General features: G+C 42.5%; 2 protein-coding genes across 2 annotated transcripts; one reads left to right on the top strand and one right to left on the bottom strand.

Moving 5' to 3' along the window:
- Nucleotides 1–1,159: 1,159 nt before the first annotated feature.
- On the top strand, nucleotides 1,160–9,283 carry TOMM22 (translocase of outer mitochondrial membrane 22). The gene is made up of 4 exons (XM_060776253.2): nucleotides 1,160–1,307; nucleotides 4,919–5,037; nucleotides 7,088–7,205; nucleotides 8,636–9,283. The coding sequence occupies exons 1-4, from the start codon at nucleotides 1,200–1,202 to the stop codon at nucleotides 8,708–8,710; spliced, it is 420 nt and encodes a 139-aa protein (XP_060632236.2). The 5' UTR covers nucleotides 1,160–1,199; the 3' UTR covers nucleotides 8,711–9,283.
- Nucleotides 9,284–9,454: 171 nt separating this feature from the next.
- On the bottom strand, nucleotides 9,455–20,546 carry JOSD1 (Josephin domain containing 1). Its single transcript, XM_060777054.2, has 5 exons — nucleotides 20,440–20,546; nucleotides 14,705–15,537; nucleotides 12,851–12,979; nucleotides 12,525–12,719; nucleotides 9,455–11,663 (listed from the first exon to the last, which is right to left on the bottom strand). The coding sequence occupies exons 2-5, from the start codon at nucleotides 14,944–14,946 to the stop codon at nucleotides 11,564–11,566; spliced, it is 666 nt and encodes a 221-aa protein (XP_060633037.2). The 5' UTR covers nucleotides 14,947–15,537; nucleotides 20,440–20,546; the 3' UTR covers nucleotides 9,455–11,563.
- Nucleotides 20,547–25,309: the final 4,763 nt, after the last annotated feature.

The following is a 25,309-nucleotide window of genomic DNA, read 5'->3' as shown; positions in this document are numbered from 1 at the left end:
TCCCTCTTTTTTTTTTTTTTTGGGGGGGGGGGGGAGAAGGGCAGGGTAGAAATGCATGTAATAAATAAATAAATCTGCATGTTCTCCCACAGTGAGAACATCGGTTTCCAGGTGGAAGGTGGTCCCGGTCAGGATTGGCTTGAGGCGCCTACCTCTTGGCACATTTCTCTCTTTCGCCCTCCATTTGTGCCTCTTTGAATTCTGAAGCACTGCTGGTCACAGCTGACTTCCAGTTAGAGTGCTCAAGGGCCAGGGATTTCCAGTTCTTGGTGTCTATGCACAGTTTTTAAGGTTGGCTTTAAGCTCATCTTTAAATCTTTATTCCTGTCCACCAACATTCTGTTTTCCATTCTTGAGTTCGGAATAGAGCAACTGCTTTGGGAGACAGTGGTCGGGCATACGGACAACGTGGTCGGTCCAGTGGAGTTGATGGCGGAGGACCATCGCTTCAATGCTGGTGGTCTTTGCTTCTTCCAGCATGCTGACGTTTGTCTGCCTGTCTTCCCAAGAGATTTGCAGGATTTTCCAGAGGCAGCGCTAATGGAATCTTTCCAGGAGTTGCATGTGACGTCTGTAGACAGTCCACGTTTCACAGGCATAGAGCAGGGTTGGGAGGACAATAGCTTTATAGACAAGCACCTTGGTATCCCTACGGATGTCCCGATCCTCAAACACTCTCTGTTTCATTCGGTAAAATGCTGCACTCACAGAGCTCGGGTGGTGTTGTATTTCGGTGTCGATGTTGACTTTGGTGGAGAGGTGGCTGCCAAGGTAGTGGAAATAGTCAACATTTTCTAAATGTCACACCATTAAGCTGTACCTCGGGCATTAAGCTGTATCTCCTAGAGAATAAGGTTGGGGCAATAAGACATCCCTGTTTGACACCTGATCCCACCTTAAATGGGTCACTTTGGGAGCCATTGTTTTGGAAGACTGTTGCCATCCTGGAGGAGCTGCAGGATGTTCACAAATTTGTCAGGGCATCCTGTGTTTTGGAGGATAGTCCAGACAGACTGAGCACTGCGATTCCTGAATACTGTGACAGTGGAAGGAGAGAGGACCTGCTGCTGGGCTGTTCATTGCCCTCCCCTCCACTAGATGTCGCAGCTCGGCTCCTCCACGCAGACTCCCTCCCGCGCTCACTTCCGACGACACTCTACCCTGCTGCCCAGGCGCTCTCGCTGTCCTCGCTTGCAGTCATGGCCGCCGCGACGCCGCTGTCTCCCGAAGGCCTGCTCTTGCCCAAAGGCGGCGCCGGCAAGGTCGAGCAGCTGGGAGCGGAGGTCGAGGAGGACGATGACGACGAGGTCTGGGGCCCCTCTTTTGCCTGTGGGGCTCGGGAGTGGGGATGGGGCCGGCCTCGTGCGAGCGGAGGCGCCTCGGAGGCGGGGCGGGCCCGGCATGAGGCCCATGCGGGAGCCTCAGAGGGATTGCAAGGGCGAGTGGGTTCAGAGAGAAAGCCGTGCAAGAGCTGGGATTGGTCCGATTTAGAAGTAGGACTAATTGCTCAAGATATTGTCGGAAGAGGAAAGGAGACCTGGGCTCTGGGGGCCGGGTTTCAATCCCTGCTCAGCCCTGGGTGACCTTGGATGCATCTACACCAGGCATGGGCCAACTTGGGCCCTCCAGGTGTTTTGGACTGCAACTCCCACCATTCCTAACAGCCTCAGGCCCTTTCCTTTACCCCCTCAGCCACGTAAGCCTGAGGCTGTTAGGAATGGTGGGAGTTGCAGTCCAAAACACCTAAAGGGCCCAAGTTGGCCCATACCTTTGTGGAAATCTTGCCCAGTCAGTCGTTCTTCCAGTAGCAGCAATGACAGGATTATCCAATAGCTTTGTGTTGTTGCAATTATTTATATCATACATATCTCCTTATAATGGGGCTGAAGCAGGCTTAACAATATGCAGGTCGAGCATCCTTTTATCTAAAATCTTTGGGACTGTAAGTATTCCACACTTTCGATTTTTTAAAAGTTTTTGGAATACTTACATATACAAGACAGTTCCACCTTGTCTCCTGCGTCATCAGTTGGGAGCCCTTCCCCCCAGCATCAACTGCTGCTGCTCTGGGACCAGAGTGAAGAAAGGGAGCCAGGAAGACAAGTCCCATCTTGTCTCCTGTGTCATTAGTTGGGAGCCCTTCCCCCCAGCATCAACTGCTGCCCCTCCGGGACCAGAGTGAAGAAAGGGAGCCAGGAACACAGTTCAACCTTGTCTCCTGTGTCATTAATTGGGAGCCTTTCCCCCCAGCATCAACTGCTGCTGCTCTGGGACCAGAGTGAAGAAGGGGAGCCAGGAACACAGTCCCACCTTGTCTCCTGTGTCATCGGTGGGAGCCCTTCCTCCCAGCATCAACTGCTGCTGCTCTGGGACCAGAGTGAAGAAAGGGAGCCATGAAGACAGTTCCACCTTGTCTCCTGTGTCATTAATTGGGAGCCCTTCCCACCAGCATCAACTGCTGCCCCTCCGGGACCAGTGTGAACAAAGGGAGCCAGGAAGATAGTTCCACCTTGTCTCCTGTGTCATTAATTGGGAGCCTTTCCCCCCAGCATCAACTGCTGCTGCTCTGGGACCAGAGTGAAGAAGGGGAGCCAGGAACACAGTCCCACCTTGTCTCCTGTGTCATCGGTGGGAGCCCTTCCTCCCAGCATCAACTGCTGCTGCTCTGGGACCAGAGTGAAGAAAGGGAGCCATGAAGACAGTTCCACCTTGTCTCCTGTGTCATTAATTGGGAGCCCTTCCCACCAGCATCAACTGCTGCCCCTCCGGGACCAGTGTGAACAAAGGGAGCCAGGAAGATAGTTCCACCTTGTCTCCTGTGTCATTAATTGGGAGCCTTTCCCCCCAGCATCAACTGCTGCTGCTCTGGGACCAGAGTGAAGAAGGGGAGCCAGGAACACAGTCCCACCTTGTCTCCTGTGTCATCGGTGGGAGCCCTTCCTCCCAGCATCAACTGCTGCTGCTCTGGGACCAGAGTGAAGAAAGGGAGCCATGAAGACAGTTCCACCTTGTCTCCTGTGTCATTAATTGGGAGCCCTTCCCACCAGCATCAACTGCTGCCCCTCCGGGACCAGTGTGAACAAAGGGAGCCAGGAAGATAGTTCCACCTTGTCTCCTGTGTCATTAATTGGGAGCCTTTCCCCCCAGCATCAACTGCTGCTGCTCTGGGACCAGAGTGAAGAAAGGGAGCCATGAAGACAGTTCCACCTTGTCTCCTGTGTCATTAGTTGGGAGCCCTTCCCCCCAGCTGCCGTCGCTCTGGGACCAGAGAGAAGAGGGGAGTCAGGAACACAGCCCCACCTTGTCTCCTGTGTCATCAGTTGGGAGCTCCTCCCCCCAGCACCAACTGCTGCCACTCTGAGACCAAAGTGAAGAAGGGGAGCCAGGAAGACAGTTCCGACATGTCTCCTGGGTCATCAGAGCCTCTTCCCCCAGCAACAATATAGTAATACATAATACTAATATTGTGCTGTGCTACTGATATAATTTAATACAATATATTGTATATACATATAATATTGATAATATTATAATGTAATACAATATAACACTATTAGTAACAATATGATATAATGGTATATTTTATAGTACATGTAATATTACAGTATTTTGGTATAGTACAATATAGGAATATATAATACTAATATTGTGCTATGCTAATAATATGATACGTTGTATGTGTATATAACTTGTAAGCCACTCTGAGTCCCCTTCAGGGTGAGACGGGTGGGATATAAATGTCATAAATAAATATACATAGTGCCCAGTATTCTGTCTATTTAATTTAATTTTAATTGATGTTTTGAACCCGACTGATGGAACTATAATGGAATTGGTTTTTAATTTTTTTATGTACGTTTTAGTAGGATTTTATGTTTTATGATGCTTATTTTAATTTGTCTGTATGGTTTTCCTTTCTGGCAATTGAATGTTTTACCTTAAATGTTGGAAACTGCCCTGAGTCCCCTTGGGGAGATAGAGCGGTATACAAATAGAGTTATTATTATTATTATTATTATTAATGTATTTAATAATTTCATCCATGAAACCACATTTGTGTACAAAGCAAAGGTGCCACTGTCTTAGCTAGCCATGTAAACACTTGGATTCTGAGATATTTCAAGATTCTGGATAAGGGTTGCTCAGCCTGTATTAAGAAACAAAGCAAGCTAATTTTCTTTAGAAAAATCAGAATTAAAGCATAAACATAAAATTAAAAACTGTAAATGGTAACGTTACAATGAAAACTACAGTGGACCCTCAACTTAAGAGTGTTTTTAATTAAGACCCATTGCTCGGCCCATGGTTTGCCAAATTTTGAGTTAAAAGCTAGCGTCAGAGGGAGCGCCAGCGACAGAGTATTAGGACTTCAAGGGAGCAGCTTCTGTACCTCATGCTCTTGTCTATTTTGAAAGATTGTTGTCCTCTGCTCTATTTTGTGTTGAAGAACTTTGGGTTAGTTGATTTTGTGTGTTTTTTATTCCTGGTATGTCTGGCATCGTGGAGAGAGAGCAAGAGAGGGAGGAAGGCTGGAATGAGTACAGTATGAAGAAAATGATGCTTTTGCCTCTTCACTTTGTGCTTCCTTGCCACAACTTTTTGCTTCTACCATTTTACAGTTGATCTTTCTTTGTTTATTGTTGCATGATAATGTGCATTTATACATAATTTGTTATTTATAGAGTAAATATCCTATTTAAAAACATGTAACACAAAAATAGGAAGGGGGATTATGAGGGGCCCAAACAGATTATTAGCATTTCAATGGAAAATTTGCTTTAAGATAAGTGTGTTCTGAGTTAAGAACTCAGTCATGGAAGAAATTAAACTCTTAACTCAAGATATCACTGTACATGTAGACCCTTTAACAATCATCATGCAGAACTACCAGGCCAACATTTTTTCTCTTCCTTTACAGCTGGATGAGACATTGGGAGAGAGACTTTGGGGTTTGACAGAGATGTTCCCAGACAGTCTTCGATCTGCAGCTGGAGCAACTTTTGACGTATCGCTTTCTATAGCCCAGAAAATGTACAGGTAAGAAAGGAAAAATAGGTGGTGTTATCTCCATTGTGTTGTGGTGTGTGACAACTAGTCCTTGCATTTTCTGTATTTTGGATGCGAGGGCAATCAGGCTGCGATATCTGTCGTTCCTGGTAATGGTGATTATTATACAGGGTGTTTCAAAGAGATTGACCTGATTTGAAATTGCTATATATCTGCAACCACAAACTGCCCATGAATGAAACTTTTACCCCTTGAAAGGGTGGGGCATAGAGTTTCAAGTTACTGCTCGTTGCCTCTCCCAATGCACAAACAGCCCTTCTCCTCAGTCATTTGCAAGATGACCCTGCAACACAAGACCTAATGAAATATTCTTCATTTGGATGTTAGATGAATGTCCCCTTCCTCCCTTTAGTTCTGCATCTATTTTGCCTGTGATTGAGGCAGGGATGCATAACTTGTAGTCTAGGGATGTTTCTGGATTACAGTTTTGATCATCCTCAACCAATGTAGCCAGTTATTTATTTATCATATCAGGAGCAAACCAAACAGTTGTAATGTATTTTTTTAAAACTTGGCATTCTATTAAATGTCATTTGACCAGTAACTGGCCATTTGGAGTGCTTCTGGTGTTGCTATAAAATAAATCTAGCCAGTTGTAAGGCATGATGGGAATAGCAGTGTAGCATCTGGGTTTCTTGGAAAGATTTGTTCAAAGGCCTTTATCAGAGGCCCAGAGAGTAGAACTTGCCTATGGTCATTTGAACACCAGCATCCATAGTCATAGTCTTAACACTCAGACCATTATTCTACCTGCCTTCATGGGATTATCTTCTATTAATTGTTACTAATGTGTGTGTGTATGTTTGTCTCTTAAAAATGGAAAACAATAATCTGTAATTTGCTTGAAACCTACATATCTTCTGTTAAGGAAAGTTATGCTTGAGAAGATAATTTTAAAGCATTAGAATTTAAAGAAGGACTGGGCAAAGTACAGCCTATTGGCCACATGAAGCTACTATGCTCATGTTATGGCTATTTCTTTTCACTTTTTGTTCTAAAATGCCTGTAGCAGATGTAAGGGAATTTTCTGCCACATTTGGGCCTGTCTGAGTTACTTCTGGTTACTTCTGATTTGAAAGAGCATTCTACTGGCCCTTTTAACATGGTGGAGAGTACAGAGAAGGATCCATTTCCATGTTGCTATTAGTAAATGGAGATTGTAGTCCAGTAGGAAGGGCACCTTCAGGACTGTTCATGTGGTACAGGTTTCCCGTACAAGGAAATGTATTCTTTCAGATAATTTGATCCCAAGTTGTTTACAACTTTATGCATTAGTTTTAAAACTTGTGTATTTGCTGTGGTCTTGGGAAGTTAAATGCTAATTACTAAGCATTTTATTTCCACAATATTTTGTGTAAAATATTGTGGAAATATTTAACAAAAATATTGCCGAATTTGCCTAAAATCATTTTGTAATGTTTGATGAAGTTATCTGGCATTTAAGTCCATGGGTTTTTGTGGATTCGAAAACTTCGACACAGGACAAGTTAGAGCATGTGACTTGCAGTTTTCCTGGGTCAGAATCCAGTGAAGCCTCTCCATATCCAGTACAGTGTGAATTGGAATTTTCTTCTCTCCCCCCATTTCTGTGCCAAATGCAGGATTTCCAAGACTTTCATAGCACATTTTAAGGGTGCATGAGGGCTGAACTTTTGTGACAGACCATCTTCAAACTATCAGCTTATCTCCAATCTAAAATTTAGAAATGTTTTATTTTCAAGATAATCTAATTGTAATACAAGTATTGAGCAGCTTTTATATGTTATGCCTCCATTTATTAATTCCTTACTGATGGCATGTCAGTAGGTCAAGATGAGAAGGCATAGAGTGATTTTTAATTTTCAGGGATGGGTATTATGGAGTAGTTGTAATTTGAGGCAAAAATGCAATGGTGAAAAGGGAAATAGCATAAGGTTCAGATGTGGCTATATGAAGGAATACCTCGGGTCTGTTTCAGACCTGAGGTATTTATTCAAGCAACAACAGAAAACATTTTGCTTTTGACCTTTCCTCCCTAAAGATTCTCCAGGGCAGCTCTGTGGATTGGGACAACTTCTTTCATGATCCTAGTTCTCCCTGTTGTTTTTGAAACTGAGAAACTGCAGATGGAGCAGCAGCAGCAGATGCAACAGCGGCAGGTGAGCTTTATATTGTCTTGTCTTTTAATTCAACAGTTCTAGTGCAACAATTCAATAATTTGATACAGTGAATTCCTTTCATCTATGGATCTCCTATCCTCAGTCTAGCATAACCGCTGAAGACAACCCATGATTAACTGTCACATCATCCAGTTAACTAGTTTTATTTGATATAGTTCTACATCTGTATCATTTCTTCTGCATACACATGGACCACAAACCCTTTGATAGCAAAAAGCAAACTGCAGCTTACTCCAAGAGTAGTCAGGGGTGGGAAACTGGAGAATCTCTGGGGCAATATCTTGTCCTAGGACCCTCTAGGGCAGTGGTTCTCAACCTGCAAGTCCCCAGATGTTTTGGTCTTTAACTCCCAGAAATCCTAACAGCTGGTAAACTGGCTGGGATGTCTGGGAGTTGTGGGCCAAAGCATCTGGGGACCCACAGGTTGAGAACCACTGCTCTAGGGCAACACCAAATGCCTAAAAAGAAAAGAACCCACAAGTGGCTGAAAGTTTACTTCTAATTTTGAGAAATTTCTTCTCCCCCTTCTTAAAATGTGTAGGGGAATCTTATGACTACTGAAAGATTAATCTCCAGTCCTGGAGGTATATATATAAAAAAGGTGGTCCATCCTTTTTTGCCTGGAAAAAAGCATGATCCTAGACATTTGGAGGCTAGAGAGCATTGAAACAATGCTGATGGGTCATATGTTTTAAGGCTTCAGTTTGCCTACCTATCATTGATAGATGCAATCCAGATCATCCATGCATATTCACATTTTATCCTTTATTATAGTGTTTTTCAGTTGCTACTGTTGTTGGTTCAAGATAGGATTAATATTTGGATCTTTGCTTCTTTTCTCGTTATTAACCTCCATTCTGTATACTGGTGATCAACGGTATTTAGCTGAGTACAAAACATTTATGCTGATTGACTTGGCTTAGATCCTTGGCTTTAAGTGCTTTCAGGAGCAAAGGCTTTTCTCTTTTAAGTGCAAAGCATTTGTGTGATGACAGCTGGCTGAGGCTTCCTAACCAGAATGCATGTAATCCTGTCTTCTCATTTACCAAGAATCATATTTTTTATCCTTCTCACCTTTCATTGAGCTAATATTCCTGCCTTGTTCCCAAATGGTACTCAAGAACATTGCCCTCCTCATTGATAGGAGTTTGGTCTTGGCCCTAGTTGGTTTCCTGCCCTCATTAAATGGGTTGGGGCTGCAAATATCTTCAATCTGCGAAGTGGTTTGTTCTCCTTGTAAGAATAACACTGCTGCAAAATAATTGGGAGCATTGGTTTTTCATTTTTTATGAGCATGTGGGATGCAAATGAACTGTGAGACACATGAGATCTAAGGTGGGAATCCTGCCCAATAATTAGATTTGATTACTGATCTTGCTTATGGTTTTTCTGTCTCTCATTTCTTACAGATTTTATTAGGACCCAACACAGGACTTTCTGGAGGAATGCCAGGTGCTCTGCCACCTCTTCCTGGAAAGATTTAATTAAGCTTCGTTGGAGCCATGACATGGAAGAAAGCTTGAAATCATATGTTCGAACTGTTGTTGGGTTAAGGCTGGGGCCTTTTTTTCTTTGTGGGACATTCACCTATTCACAATGGAGGCAGAACCCTAATCTGGATCTCCTGAGATGGGTTTTCTTCCTTCATCTTTTGACAGTCATGATTTTCCCATACACCCACTGAATCAATGTTATAATCGGCTGCTGCAAGGACTTTCGAAGCTTCTATTTGGTATCCTTACCTCCAGAAAACCACCTCAGGACAAGTCCAACACTGGCCAGCTTTAGCCAGTAGTGTTATCTGTGTGAATAATCTTGTGCTCCCTTCCTGCTTTATCTAAGATCTGTCTCAAAAGAATTAAGAGCAAGAAATGCAGGAAACGTGCCAGCAGGTATAGTATGGAGAAGAATCTAGTGTTCATTAAAGTCTTCTGTCCTATAATGTTTCGAAAATAAGTGAAGCAGGAAAAGTCAATTTTGCTAATTATCTGTGCTGAATCTATTAGTATCAAAGTAAAGTATTGCACTTTTGTATTAAATAGTTTCAGTGCAAACAAGTGTTTTCTTCATTTCAGATCTAATTTACACCATTCTTGCTTTATGCTGAATACTAAGACTTTCCCTCAAACCTGTAGAGGACAAGATTTTCTCAGAGGATACCTCATACCAGCATGTGTTTATTTTCTCCTTATATCTTCATTATTACATGAAGTGACAAGATACATAGGAAGGTTTTCTTATTTTTAATGTTTGGATAAACAAAATACATCTCTGTAAACAAACCCAAGACAAGGCTATAACAAAACCAAACAAGCAAGAAAACAATTATGGGCTTCTCCATTCCCAAGCAATGGAACTGAGCTGGTTTCTCTCCTCTTGCCATAACTCCGGTCCGGGTGTGTGTGATCCCATGTTCCCTTTTCCTGAGCTGCTGAATCACACTACTTTCCATGTGGACAGAACAATGGCATAAATACACAGAGAGGACAGAAACAGCCATAGGTTTTCAAAAGATTTGCATATTGTGCACTGGTCCATTGGGTTCCATGCAAACACAGTCTCTCCAAAGTGCTATTTTAGACAGCGTAGAGAATAGTCTTTCCTGCTTATATATATATATATTTAAACATTTGAAAAAATGGCTTCAAATTAGAAGCAGAACTGCAAGCTTGGTGTTCTGCTTGTGAAAAGTGTGGAGATGTGTACAAATTCTGCCAGCTGGTTTTGGTCACTGGAATGTGTGGCCCAGAAGAATGGGGAGGCTTCTGTTGAAATAGAAGTATTAGGTCTGGACTATAGTACATGCAGAGAACAGCCATCTTGGGTTTCCACTATAATGCCTGCAGGTTATCCAGAGGCCAATAAACAAGATTTGGCTTGATGCCACTTACATAGTATTGAATTATGAAAGGGGAGGATAGGTACTTGGAATGCTAGCTTAAAAGGGCTATATCTTCCTCGTATTCAGAACCGATAGGCTGGAGATCCTTGGAGGCCCCCTTTGTAGCTAAACATTCCCTACATGAAATGCTGAACCACGAATCTTCTATCTGTTCCTTGAACACTATTGTAAATGAAGCTGGCAACAAGCAGTAAAAAATTCAACAAGAGAACAATCTGGATTCAAGGAGGAATTAATAGATTGAAAGATCAGCCACAATGCCATTTCATCTGGTAACTGAGAAGAATAAACGATGCCCAACACCTCCACAAGGTGACAAGGAAAATGAATTTCCTAACAGAATCTTCTCATCCACCACTGATTTGGTGAGAAGAGTGGGTTGCCAGTTAAGAAGAATGCAACACTGTCGACCTTTTGGAAATAGCTCCCACCTCACACCCAGAGTTACTTACACACACTGCCTCAACTGACAACTGCTACAGAAGCCACAGAGCTCTAACTTTTAGAGCCTGTTCCCCATAAATCTTCGGAAATTAAAATTTGCCTTTCCATCAGCTTCCTACCTTACTGAAACTTGACTCTGTTTACTTTTCATCCCATGATTCCATCCTCAAACAGCCTGCAATTTTATTCCCTGCACAGTGAGTATTTTCCCTGAATTACAGGACCGACAGACAAGAAAAATAAACACAGGCTACATCTAGCCCACCTAACAAAAATACTTGAGGCTTTTAAATAAGCATCAATTAATTATCTCTTTTCCAAATGATTCAGTCTTTCATTCTCAGACCAATAAAAGGACACAGTTATAGTAAAGAGTATGAGAAAAGAACCCCACAGACTCCTGTAGAGTTCTGTAACGGTGGTCCCATTTTGTCTACATATCCCCTAATTCTTGGCACAATTACTATTACAAAAAAGGAGTCCACAAGCACCATACCATTGCTAAGAATATCTAGAGTTTCCTGAGAGACCCATATGATTTGCAGATTTCTTCTACGTAGTTTGGTGTTGGAGGGAGACATGGATATGGAAGGAAATTCTTGTCCAAGCCCTTCTCTGAAGCCACCCCATCCAGCTTTGGGGACTTCTGAAGATAGTAGTGTTCAACCTGCTACAAAGTCTTTTAAGACCGTGGAGGAGAAAAGGAAAGTAGGGGGAAATTCCAACACCTCACTCAAATCACACTATAGTTAAACAGCACAGAGCAGACTTCTGCCTCCTTCTCCTTTTATGCGTTGAAGCAACTCTTTCCTTTCATGCTGGCCCTGACAATGACTTGTGGCTGCCTTATTGCACCCTCATAATGGAGAAAATAACCCTCCAGAATTCCGGGGAAGAGGAATTAAGAGTGCTCGTTATCCACATCACAGGACATTAGAAGTTGGTGAGGGGAGGGAACAGTACTGTAGTGTGAGGGCAGGGATTTTGCAGATCATGCATCAGCTCTCCAACTCTGATGTGCTTCTACCTCCTCAGGCACCACCAAAAGAAGTTCACAGTTCTTTCCTCGCAACTGATGCCTCAAAAACTTCCTGTAAAAAGGAAAAATACAGACGCAAATATCAATTGGGCTAACTGGCTGCTGCATGAGCAGAATATAAATAGTAATTATTTATGACTTTTTATCTAGAAATCAAGGCATTGGGCCTGTTTATCTAACTTCTCACTACTAAAAGATAATTAATTCCCTTTGTCTCAACCCATATATTCTCTGAGAGTCATTTCTTGTTCTATGTATGTTCTATGTATATTCTTGTTCTATGTAGTTCTATAACTACTTTCGCAGTTACAGAAAGTATTGAATTTGAAGATTTTCTACAGCTCAAAGTAGGACCTTGTCTGGTGAGTTGGCATTTAGTGGTTATAATTCAGACACAGAAAAACCTAAGCAACAAAGTTTTGTTTTTTATACCTACACTAAAAAGTATCAGCAGAAAAGAATTTATGAAGACAAGAAATAAACTCATTTATCTGATTATAACTAGGTGCAAAGAACTAGAGAAAATGACAAATGTCTCCTATTACTAGTGCATATAACTCAAAAAATAAAATGACAACATCCAGATTAAGGCGTGTAATTACCATTCTCACCCTTTGCTGTGAATGCTTCACCTTTGTGGTTGCTTAGATTATCCAGATTATCCTATATAGCAGAGGTGGGCAACTGTGAAGCGATAGGAAATGCAGGAGCGCTGCATCTGCTCCTGTAAAAATGCTCCCAAACGCCTCTTAGGAACATAGGGATGTGGTGGAAATTCCCCCTATGCCCCCAGTGGACATACTGAAGCATTTCACAGCAAAAAAGTGAGAAATTTAGCAAGAATTATTTTTGAACCTGGTGAGTGTAGAGGCAGAGAGCTTCCAAACGTAGTTACAAATAGCAGACAGTGTACCTGAGTTCTGTTTCACCACCAATCCATTCAGGCACCTTGAGTTTAGAGTCAAGATTGTAGTAGGTACCTCCCACTTCACGGACACAGATCCAATGTTGCCGTTTTAGAGGAAGTTTCAGTGGACCCCAACAGAGGCTTGAGGGGAGATTCATAATGAAGCCCATCACATTAGAAAGGGCAATTACATTAACATCCCTGAACAGAGAGAGAGTGGGGTGGGGGTGGGAGGGAAGCAATGGTAAGTAAAGCTCTCACATTCAGGAATAAAACCAGGTGGGAACCATTCCCAAAATGTTAAGTCTCTCCTAATATGTGGCCCTCTTTACCTGCGCTTATCCCACCAAACGGCTTCATAACCTTTGGTCTGAAGAGCTGCCATGATGACATTCACGTCATAGTTCCCATTTCCCAACATGCTCTTCTTGTGTGGTGTCACCATAGTGTTAGGAGACAACCTGAACATGAAACATAGCACAAACTTAAGACTGCCAGAAACAGAACAGATTAGAGAAATAAGCTTGTAGATGGATTAAAACATTTTAAAATGACAGTTCAAATCATTCCCTCCTCTGTTCCCTGCAATATCAAAGGGTTTTTTTAAAATATAAAAGCATTGTATTGTCGAAGGCTTTCATGGTTGGAATCACTAGGTTCTTGTGGGTTTTTTCGGGCTATAGGGCCATGTTCTAGAGGGAGAAATGCCTCTAGAACATGGCCCTATAGCCCGAAAAAAAACCACAAGAACCTATAAAAGCATTCATATTGATTTTTCTGTCACCAAATTACATTCCTTTAAAAGATACTGCTTTCAAGGGTTCAGTGAACTTTTCAGCAGAGGTGGACAAAGTGCAGCTCTGTTCATGAGACTCTATCCAAAAAAGAAAGAATTTGAATTTAAATGTAATTTAATTTGAATTCAAAAGTTGTAAATTGGTGCTTAAAATTATAAAAGCCTAACAATGTTTTAGTCTATCAATATCTGATTTTTTTTTCATGGAGTGAGAAATGGCCTGCACAAAGTTCAGATCACTTCTGGTGATACTGGAGCCTGTTTTAATAACTACACAAGTCTATATAGCATCTTGAGAAAAGTTCTCTATTTGTGTTCATTAAAAAACACAGCCAAATCCTGTACATTTTAATGTATCCCTCGCCCCCCACTGCATCTTCAATTTGATTGACTCAATGAAGTGAACATTGAACTGTAACCTTAAAAATGCTGGGGCATTTTGGCTGTAAATGCCTACAATCTAATTTTTCAGTGGAGGCCTCCCTGTTTTCAAGACAATTACAATGATATAACTTTACAACTTTAATGGGATAATCTTATTTTTTGTTTTTCTAAATGATAATATGAGAGTCGGTGTGATGTACTAGTGTGACCTTGGGCAAATCACACCCTGTCACCCCAGGGGAAGGCAAACCTCCTCTGAACAAAACTTGTCAAGAAAATCACCTTGTGTCGTGCATATACCTTCAGGTCACCTGTTAATTTACAGCAATCCAAAAAATTTCACATGGCTTTCTTAAACAAGGAATACTCAAAGGCAACTTTGTAAGTACCAATATAAGTCAGAAACAATTTGAAGGCACACAACAGCTACAGTAAAGGATGACGAGCAACCAGGATAATTGAAAAGGGAGTGGTATGTGTGAGAACAGAAGGTCTTGTAAAAGACAGTGAAGCTCCAGTCACTGAGTGGGGGAAACTACTGCCAGTTTACCAGTATAGAGAAGAATGAGTAACCACCCTCATCACATGATACTAAGACCTATATTAAATACAATAAACTGGCAGCATTTTCCATCAGCAGGAAACTTGAGACAGCCTCTGGTTCCTCAATTGTTACATGCAGGTATCTAATTTTTCATGTTTGCATATTAAGAACATGCACAAATAAGACCTAGAGAGACTTTAATTCTTGTTCTGGGACTGAGACAGACATGTGGACTCCTCCAAACTACACCTGGGGGTGGGGGGGGGGGGGCAATATTTCTAATAAAGTATCCGTAAATCATGGGAACAAGTAAACTATTTCACAGTCAGTACTTTTATCCTAGATGTCTTTTTAATTTGCTCCATCAATTCTATAGTTTCCAAAACATACATTTAACCCATGAAAGAACAAACAATCCATCCTCTTCCATGAGAATGGAGACAAAGACCATGATTTTCCTACCTCTGGAAAATTTCCTGCAATGTATCTCGCGTAAAGGCATTGCCATCCTGGAAGACGTTATTGAGAGCATGGAGCGCACACAGCTCCCTACGCTGTTTTTCGTGATAAATACGCACTGGTGTCTGCTGTGGTGTTTCTGGTGCTTCAGATTTGGTTTTGTCACCTTTCCATGGCACACAACTCATTTTCCTCTGTGATATAAGCAGTGAAGATGGGAGACGATAAGGTGTTTCTCCACACATCAGACAAGCAAAGAACAAATAAACTGTTTCTTTTTCAGCAACTCCACTTGAGCCAAGTAAAAGTCTTGTTGCTTTAACAGTTCACGTTATTCGATGGCTGCAAAAGTAACTTTAAGATGTGGATCATTTTTCTTCTCCCTATTCTCTTGCCTCCCTTAGCTTGCAAAGAAATTGTCCTTAGTATACTTTTGCCCTTCTCCTCGTCTCCCCTTGGTATATATTTTACATGGCTCCAATATCACAGTGTCAAATAGAATTCGTCACATCGCTCCTTTTCCTCCATTTCCTTTGGTCAAAGATATCTCTAAAACCAAGACTCAAGTTCTGAATATATGTTTGCCCCTTTAAAAGGACAGAAAAAGACAAACAGTATGAAATTAATTAAAGGCCAGGTTGCTGTTGCCCAAAACGAATACAACAGACCAAGAGTAGCATCAACTGCATTTTTGCATTATTGAGGGAGGATCTGTTTTCTCCAAGCAAAGATGCCAAGCAGCAGAGAAAGATCAGTTTCTTCTAAGGCAGGAAGTGAAAAGAAGCTGTTCTGCCTTCAGTAAGCAGAATACTCCAAGCCCAATCGTTTGTATGTTCCTAAAAAGAGAAAGAAATGATCAAATTAAGTAGAGGGTTTTTATTACACCAAACAACACAGAAGTACACAAAAGTTTTGAAAACTGCTACAGACTGAACAGGCCTTATCCGAAATGCTTGGGACTAGACCTGTGCTGTATTTGGGATTATTTTGGATTTTCGAATACTTGCACATATATGAGACATCTTGGAGACGGGACCCAAGTCTAAACAAGAAACATGTTTACTGTATAGTATATACTCATGTATAAGTTGACCTAATGTATAAGTAGAGGGTAGTTTTGGAGACTACCCTCAAGAATTGTTCAGCAAAGAAGGGAAAGTGCCAATGTCGCCTTGGAGGACCAGCCACCTTGGGCCACTGCCGGCATTTCCCACCCAGGCATTAAAAAAGGCCAGAAGTGGTGCCATGGTGGAGTTAAGGCTTTTTATGTTCTACTGAGATAAAGTTCTTGCCTTTCGCCACTCTTCCTATTGTGATAAGAGCTGATGTACAGTACTCACACTGACCCATGAATAAGTCAACTCAGCTATGTTCGGTTGCTTTTTTTTAAATTAACATTTCTAGACTTATACATTAATGAAGGTATGGCCAAACCTGGGGCCGGATGCAGCCACTAGGGCTCTTTTCTCAGGCCCTCCTCTCTCTCACCATCCTATCATTCCTTCCTTCTCTCTTTCCTTTCTCCTTCCCTCCCTCCCTTTCTCCTTCCTTCCCTTCTAACCTTTCATCCTTTCTTCTTTCCTTCTTCCTTCCCTTTCCTCTATTCCCTTCCACCTTTCCTTTCTTCTCTTCCTCTCTTCTTTCCTTCCCTCCCTTCCCTCTTTCTCCCTCCTCTTCCCTTCTATCCTTTCATCCTTCCTTCCCTCTTTCGTCCCTCCTTCCCTCTCTTTCTCCTTCATTCCTTCCCTTTTGTCTTTCCTCCCTCCCTGCGTTCCCTTCCAGCCTTCCTTCCTTCCATCCTTCTCTTCCTTCCTTCTCTTTTTCCTTCCTCTTTTCCTCCAGGGGAATGTTTAGCTTGGAGAAGAGATGGTAGAGAGGGAACATGAGAACCATGTTTCAAGATTTAAATGGGTGTCCTATTGAGGAGGAGGGAAAAAACAACTTTCTGCTGCTCTAGAGACCAGGCACAAGGGATCAATGGAAGGGAAAGAGATTTCACTGAAAAAAATAGGAAGTACTTCCTGAGAGTAAGAGCTGTCGGAGAATAACATAGGCTGCCTTGGAGTGTGGAGGTTTTTCCGCAGAGGCTGCCTTATTGGGAGTGCTTTGATTGTGCCTTCTTACATGGCAGGGGGTTGAACTGGGTGGCCCTTGGGGGTCTCTTCTAGCTCTAAGATTCTATATCAGGAGTAAGCAACATGGGGACTCATGGATGCACTTTTTCTCTCCCGCCCACCATCTCATCAGGACCACAGAAAGAAAAAAACCCCTGTATTTATATATAAGAAACGCACATGACACTTTAAGACATACCCCATTTTAGAGATGTTTAGATTGGGGGCAGAGGTGTGTGTGTGTGTTTTCTAGGCTCAAAGTAGGGTCATTTATAAGGCCTGCCATAATAGGATCATTTATAAGGTCTACCCTAAATAGGGTCATTTATAGTAATAATAACACAACTTTATTTATAGTATGCTTTATCTCCCCAGAGGGACTCAAGGTGGATTAAAATACACATGAGACAAGCATTCAATGCTTTTTACAAACAGTGAACAACGACATACAACACAGACAGAGATAAAGGCCTTCTCCTTTTTCTATCTTTGGCATCTGGAGGTGATGTTCAACTCCAGCCATGGGGAGCTGCTCATTCCATTTTTCCATACCAAGGAGCATGGTGTCCATAGACATCTCTGTTGTGTTGCCGGCATATCTGCATGGGACACCCTTTTACCTTCCCGCCAAGGCAGTAACTATTGATCTGCTTGCATTGCATGCTTTCAAACTGCTAGGTAGACAGAAGCTAGGGCTGACAGTCAAGAGCTCACCTACACTCGCGGCTTCGAACTGCCTACCTTCCAGTCAGCAGATTTCCTGCAGCTAGAGGTTTAACCCGCTGTGCTACTGCAGCCCCTTATACCACCCAAGGCCTGTCTAATATCACCGAAGACCTCCAACCCTCCTGCTTCCATATCCATTCTTTTCTGTAACCTCACAAGCATATTTGTGCCTTCATGCCAGATAAGAGGCCTCATTACATTAGAGAATGAATCCACTTTAAATCCATTTGCTGCCTCCTGCGGGGGTTTGTAGTTTAGGGAGCAGCCTTTAACAGCCTTACTAAACTACAAAACCCATAATTTTGCAGGAGGCAGAAACCAGATTTTTAAATGGGTTCATTCTCTCATATAGGGGTCCTTGAACTTGTTACACAGAGGGCCAGGTCACAGTCCCTCAAACTGTTGGAGGGCCGGATTATAATTTGAAAAAAAATATGAATGAATTCCTATGCACACTGCACATAACTAATTTATAGTGCAAAAAACACTTAAAAACAATATAGTAATTAAAACGAAGAACAATTTTAACAAATATAAACTTGTCCTCCTTTTGTAGTCAACTAAAAGCCTGGATGTTCCGGTGTGCTTTTGACTAAGCAGCTCATCAGTAACTTTCTTGTCCCTAATTGAAGTTCCACACTTTACACCGGCTCGTATTTTACACTGGCATACGTCCTACCTAAACATGTGCTTGACAGTATTTCCTGCCCAGTTTACTGTATTGTTGTACTTTCCTGCGCTCCCGTAAAAATGTATTGCACTCATAGATTCTGTACCTCAGCTATGTTTCTTTCAGCTGTATTGTTTTTATATTGCTTTCAATTGTGTTGTTATTTGTTTTATCTGATTTTTGAATTGGTTAAAGTGTTTTAAATATGTGTTTTAATTGTAATCTTGGGCGTGTCCCTTGTAAGCCGCCTGAGTCCCCTAAGGGAGATGGTTGGCGGGGCATAAAAATAAAATTATTATTATTATTATTAGTAGTAGCAGTAGTAGTAGTATTTCAATGGGAAGTGTGGGCCTGCTTTTGACTGATGAGTTGTTGTTGCTGTGTGCTTTCAAGTAATTTCAGACTTAGGTTGACCCTGAGTGAGGGTCGGGTAAATGACCTTGGAGGGCCGTATCTGGCCCTTGGGCCTTAATTTGAGGACCCTTGTTCTAGTGCGATGAAGTATAAGGGATGCTCAACCTGTATGTTTATAGGTCTTAGAGCAGAGGTATCCAAACATTTCAGGCTCACTTTTTTTAGACAGGCATCATTTCGCAACACAGTAATTCAGTTTTACTAACAAACTGGAGATTAAATTAAGAGAGGGGCCATGAAGGCAGTTCCATCTTGCCTCCAGTGTCATCAGTTGGGACCGCCCCCCCCCCCCCCCCCCCAGCACCAACTGCTGCTCTGAGATCAGAGTGAAGAGAGGGGCCAGGAAGGCAGTTCCATCTTGTCTCCTGCACTGTGCTTATAATCTAATATAATCTAATGTATATACACATAATATTGATAATATTATAATGTAATACAATATATTACTAACAATAATAACATGATATTATAATTATATATTTTATATTAAATGTAATATTACTAATATTACAGTATAATGTTATAGTACAATGTAATATATAATATTGGAGCCCCTGGTGGCGCAGTTCAAATCCGGGGAGAGGCGGATGAACTCCCTCTATGAGCTCCAGCTCCTCATGTGGGGACATGAGAGAAGCCTCCCACAAGGATGATAAAAACATCAAAAATCATCTGGGCGTCCCCTGGGCAACGTCCTTGCAGACAACCAATTCTCTCATATCAGAAGCGACTTGCAGTTTCTCAAGTCACTCCTGACACGACAATATATATATACACACACACATATAAACATATATACATATACAATATTAATATTGTGCTATGATAATAATATAGTATATTGTATTTATTATCGAAGGCTTTCATGGCCGGAATCACTGGGTTGTTGTAGGTTTTTCAGGCTATATGGCCATGGTCTAGAGGCATTCACTCCTGACGTTTCGCCTGCATCTATGGCTTACTTGTAAGCCGCTCTGAGTCCCCTTTGGGGTGAGAAGGACGGCATATACATGTCACAAATAAATAAATAAATAAATAAGCAAACCCCTTATATGAAATTTGGGCGCATATGTAAATTGGAGTACGGCGGACACAGCACATCGTAGAAAAACATTTCATTTACATTAATAATATCTATTATATTATATCATTTTTATATCAACCTTCCTGTTGGTCCATGCTTTTTCTTAACGTAATACACACATTTTTTGCCTTCAAGCCAGTCAAGAATGCCACCTTATTCTGTCCAATGAGCTGGGGATAAACTTGGGCCTTCCAGGTGTTTTGGACTCCAACTCCCACCATTCCCAACAGCCTCAGGCCCCTTCTTTTGCCCCCTCAGCCGCTTAAGCGGCTGAGGGGGCAAAGGAAGGGGCCTGAGGCTGCTAGGAATGGTGGGAGTTGGGAGTACAAAACACCTGGAATGCCCAAGTTTGCCCATGGCTGAGATACAATATAGCTCCCTATCTGTGTGAGTGTACTGTGTGAGAGGCCAAAGGAGGGGAGCTTGTGTTTGCCTTGCAACTCGGGCCTGTTTGACAGAGAAGCGGTTGTGCAATCCCGACAGCCCTCCTCCATCTCCTTCCCTTCCCTCTTCTCAGGCCTCTTCTTTATGAGGGACAGACAGGCCCACAATGCCTGCTTATTTGGAGGAGGAGGAGGAGGACAAAAACCATGCATTTAGAAGGGGAGGTAGAGACCCCACAGGCTCAGGAACCCCACAGGCTCCCCTCTCCCTCAGGAATCTCCCTGCGTCGACGGCACGGAGGCAAAATACCCCTCTTTTGACCCCCAAAGAGGGTCTCCCTACTCACCAGTCCGCGGCCCCAAACCTGCCTTGGACCAACAGCCACCCAGGAGCCCGCGCATGCGCAACACAAAACACAGCCCCGAGGGAGGGGGGTCCCGTCGCGCGTACGCTCGCTAGCCCCGCCCCGCCGCTGACCAACGTCAGAGAGGGCGGTGCTTACTTAGCTCCGCCCCCCTCCGCATGGGTGTTCTTTTTTCCTGCAGTTTGGCGCTAAAGAAAGAGCCGTAGAATCATCATGTGTGGGTCATCCAGTCCAACCCACTACCAAGAAGCAGGAAAATCGCATTCAAAGCACCCCCGACAAATGGCCATCCACCCTCTGCTTAAAAGCCTCCACCACACTCCATAGCAGAGAGTTCCACTGCTGAACAGTTCTCACAGTTAGGAAGTTAGGTTCTTGTGGGTTTTTTCGGGCTATATGGCCATGTTCTAGAGGCATTTTCTCCTGACGTTTCGCCTGCATCTATGGCAAGCATCCTCAGAGGTATTGAGGTCTGTTGGAATTAGGAAAATGGGTTTATATATCTGTGGAATGACGGGTGGGGCAAAGAGCTCTTCTCTGCTGGAGCCAGGTGTGAATGCTTCAACTGACCACCTTCATTAGCATTTGAAGGCCTGGCTGAGCCTGGGGGAATCTTTTGTTGAGAGGTGTTAAGATGTGCCTGGTTGTTTCCTCTCTGCTGTTTTGCTGTTGTAATTTTAGAGTTTTTTAATACTAATAGTCAGTTGAAACATCCACATCTAGCTCCAGCAAACAAGAGTGCTTTGTCCCACCCTGATCATTCCACAGATATATAAACCCATTTTCCTAATTCCAACAGACCTCACTACCTCTGAGGATGCTTGCCATAGATGCAGGCGAAACATCAGGAGAAAATGCCTCTAGAACATGGCCATATAGCCCGAAAAAACCCACAAGAACCTAGTGATTCCAGCCATGAAAGCCTTCAACGGTTAGGAAGTTCTTCCTAACTGTGAAATGAGATATACCATTGGATAGTTATCTCTTTGGCCTACCTCTTGTAGACTTAGGACACTTCCAGCTCTCACATTCAAAGCACCCCCGACAGATGGCCATCCAGCTTCTGGTTAAAAGCATCCAAAGAAGGAGTCTCCACCACACTCTGTGGCAGAGAGTTCCACTGCTGAACAGCTCTCACAGAAAGTTCTTCCTAATTGAGAAATGAGATATACCATTGGATAGTTATTTCTTTGGCCTATCTCTTATAGACTTAGGAAACTTCCAGCTCTCACATTCAAAGCACCCCCAACAGATGGCCATCCAGCCTCTGCTTAAAACCCTCTAAAGACGGAGTCTCCACCACACTCCGTGGCAGAGAGTCCCACTGGTGAACAGCTCTCACAGCTCTCAGTTAGGAAGTTCTTCCTAACTGAGAAATGAGATATTGGATAGTTATCTCTGGCCTATCTCTTGTAGACTTAGGAAACTTCCAGCTCTCACAGTCAGGAAGTTCTTCCTAATATTCAGGTAGAACAGGGATCCTCAAACTTTTTAAACAGAGTGCCAGGTCACAGTCCCTTCAAACTGTTGGAGAGCCAGATTATAATTTGGAGAAAAAAATGAATGAATTCCTGTGCACACTGCACATATCTTATATGTAGTGCAAAAAACACTTTAAAACAATACAATTATTAAAATGAAGAACAATTTAAACAAATATAAACTTATTAGTATTTCGATGGGAAGTGTAGGCTTGCTTTTGGATGATGAGATAAGATTGTTGCGTGCTTTCAAGTTATTTCAGACATAGGTTGGCCCTGAGTGAGGGCCGGGTTAATGACCTTGGAGGGCCGTATCTGGCCCCCAGGCCTTAGTTTGAGGACCCCTGAGGTAGAATCTCCTTTCCTGTAGTTTGAAACCATAGTTTAGCGTCCTAGTCTCCAGGGCAGCAGAAAACAAGCTTGCTCCCTCCTCCCTATGACTTCCCCTCATATATTTGTACATGTCCATCATGTCTCATCTCAGCATTCTCTTCTGCAGGGTAAACATGCCCAGCTCTTTAAGCCACTCCTCATAGGGTTTGTTCTCCAGACCCTTGATCGTTTTAGTCGTGGCCAGAGCCTGTGGAACTCTGAGAATGTTGGACTACATTTCCCATAATGCCCTGGTTGTAATTGTTTAACGTGGTGTTCTGGGAGTTGTAGTTCAATAAAATTTGCCCGTTGCTTGTTGGTTGAAAGGAGATGTCATCACAACCATAGAAGGGAGACTCGAGCCTATAATTTTAGACTGTGCTAAGACAGACATACACACCAGAATAATTAAGAGAAATCCAAACACCAAGGTTTTATTTATTTATTTACGACATTTATATGCTGCCCTTCTCACCACCGAAGGGGACTCAGAGCAGCTTACAAGATATATATATATACAATATATTATATTATTAGGATAGCACAATATCCATATTATATATAACTATAATATACTATACAGTACCATTACAAATACAGCTATGTGAGTGCACCCATAATATAGTGGGCCCTTGGTATCTGCTGAGGTTTGGTTCCAGGACCCTGTGTAGAAACCAAAATATATAGATGCTGACATCCAACATCATTTTATATGCAATGGTGTAGTAAAAATATTTCCTTTATTTAAAAACAACAACAAGATCATCATTTGCTTTTGGGAATTTTAAAATAATATTTCCAAACTATGGATGGCTAAATTCATGCTGATTGCAATTGGGTATATCTGAATAGTCCTTTAAGCATCCCTATGATTCCTTTTTGCATTGTTTATTCTTATGGTTCAATTTGGTAAAACCAAATTGCTTTCTTAGTATCAGTTGACCACATTACAGAATCAACAAAATAGCTTTTGGGAAGCACGAAGGAACAAGAAGAAGAAGAGGAACAAGAAGAAAAAAGGGAAGAAGAAGATGGAAATAAGAGGTGTCATGTGGCATTTTGGAGAGTCATGAGGTTGGCCTCCACAAGAAGACAAATACATATATCTGAAACCTAAAGATGTTGCCTTGGAATGCGGGGGGACTTTCCTGCTCTGAAGGTTTTTAAATAGAGGCTGGATGACCATCTGTTGGGAGTGCTTTGATTGTGTTTTCCTTTGTGGCAGGGGGTTGAGCAGGATGGCCCTTGGGGTCTCTTCCAACTCTGTGATTCTATACCAGGCATGGACAAACTTGGCTCTAATTACACAGACATCTATAAATACAATGTTAATACACAAATGTCCTATTACTATAAACTTCAGCTCAAATACCAATTGGAGTAATGAGAAAAATAGCAAACTAACGCCTATAATACACAAGCATGAGAAGCAAACACGTAGGGACAATTTACAACAGTGTAACAAACATAATATTGTATTGTCGAAGGCTTTCATGGCCGGAATCACTGGGTTGTTGTAGGTTTTTTCGGGCTATATTGCCATGGTCTAGAGGCATTCTCTCCTGACGTTTCGCCTGCATCTATGGCAAGCATCCTCAGAGATAGTGAGGTGTTTTGGAACTAGGAAAAAGGGTTTATATATCTGTGGAATGACCAGGGTGAGACAAAGGACTCTTGTCTGCTGGAGCTAGGTGTGAATGCGCATGTTTTTCAAAATGATTTGTTAGATCTTCCAAAGGTCGTGTGGACAAACTTCAACATATCCAATACTGTCCCATGCGAATTCAAAATGTGATAAACAGTCTTGGGAATACAACAAGGTTCCCGGGTGTTTTTATGTCCTTGTTTCAAGAGGAGTATCCCTCCTTTAGGTTTCTTTCAAGGTCCCTTCATTCATGAATTAGTTTGGTATTTTTCTCATTACTCCAATTGGTATTTGTGTTGAAGTTTATAGTAATAGGACATTTGTGTATTAACATGGACAAACTTGGCCCCTCCAGGTGTTTTGGGCTTCAACTCCCACAATTCCTAACATATAATAGTCCCCTCAACCTCTGAGGATGCCTGCCATAGATGTGGGTGAAACGTCAGGAGAGAATGCTCTGGCCATACAGCCTGGAAAACTAACAGCAACCCAGACTGTAGGCTATTAGGAATTGTGGGAGTTGAAGTCCAAAACACCTGGAGGGCTCAAGTTTGCCCATACTTGTTCTGTACTGCTAGGACCCATTCCAAACATTGAACCTTAGCTCACAAATAGGTTCAGCACCTTGGATAGCTCCTTGACCATTTGGATTTCAGCCCTGATCAGGTTCACCATCTCACTGATACTGAAGCAAGCAAGAAATCCCCGGATGAGATGTGAAGGAAATGTCTGGATACACAAAATTATTGCATGAGATCTTGCCTGTGACCTTTGAAACCAATCACAGGGCAGACAACAAGGAAATGGAGTGTATTTTCTAATCCAATTCTCCCCTGTGACATCTCGGTTGCATAAGATTACCCTCCCTCGTTGGAATGTATTTCAACCCTGTGTCATCAGCCCTTGCTTCGGATTATCTCGGTCTGAAATAGTCAAATAAATAGAGGAAATCCCCATCCGAGATCATAAACAGTTACTAAAATCTGATTGGCCTTACAGTCCCCATATCGCTTTCTTATTGGCTACGAAAGTAAAAACCCCGCCTTCTTCTTGCCGCTATACCCTTTTATTTGAATATTGAATGCGATTGGTTAGAAGAGTGGTTTATCACGCTTTTCTTCTTCCGTATTGGTTAAGAAGAAGCAGCCTTCAAGACCCACCCCCTGGGATATGTCTCTAAAATACAGGACTGGAGCTATTCTCAATCATTTCGAGGCTGATGGGTTCTTGAAAGGGGCGTGGCTTAATGCGTGTGGCAATTATTCATCACCCTGCGCCCTGATTGGCGGATTCTTAAGTAGCGCGCGGGCATAATTTAGACACGCGCGCGCGAGGGAGGGAAGGAGGGGCGTGG

This window comes from Anolis sagrei, chromosome 5 (genome assembly GCF_037176765.1).
Source record: "Anolis sagrei isolate rAnoSag1 chromosome 5, rAnoSag1.mat, whole genome shotgun sequence".
Classification (NCBI taxonomy): domain Eukaryota; kingdom Metazoa; phylum Chordata; class Lepidosauria; order Squamata; family Dactyloidae; genus Anolis; species Anolis sagrei.
Note: the sequence above shows the minus strand (reverse complement) of the source record. Positions and strands in the feature narration are given on the sequence as shown.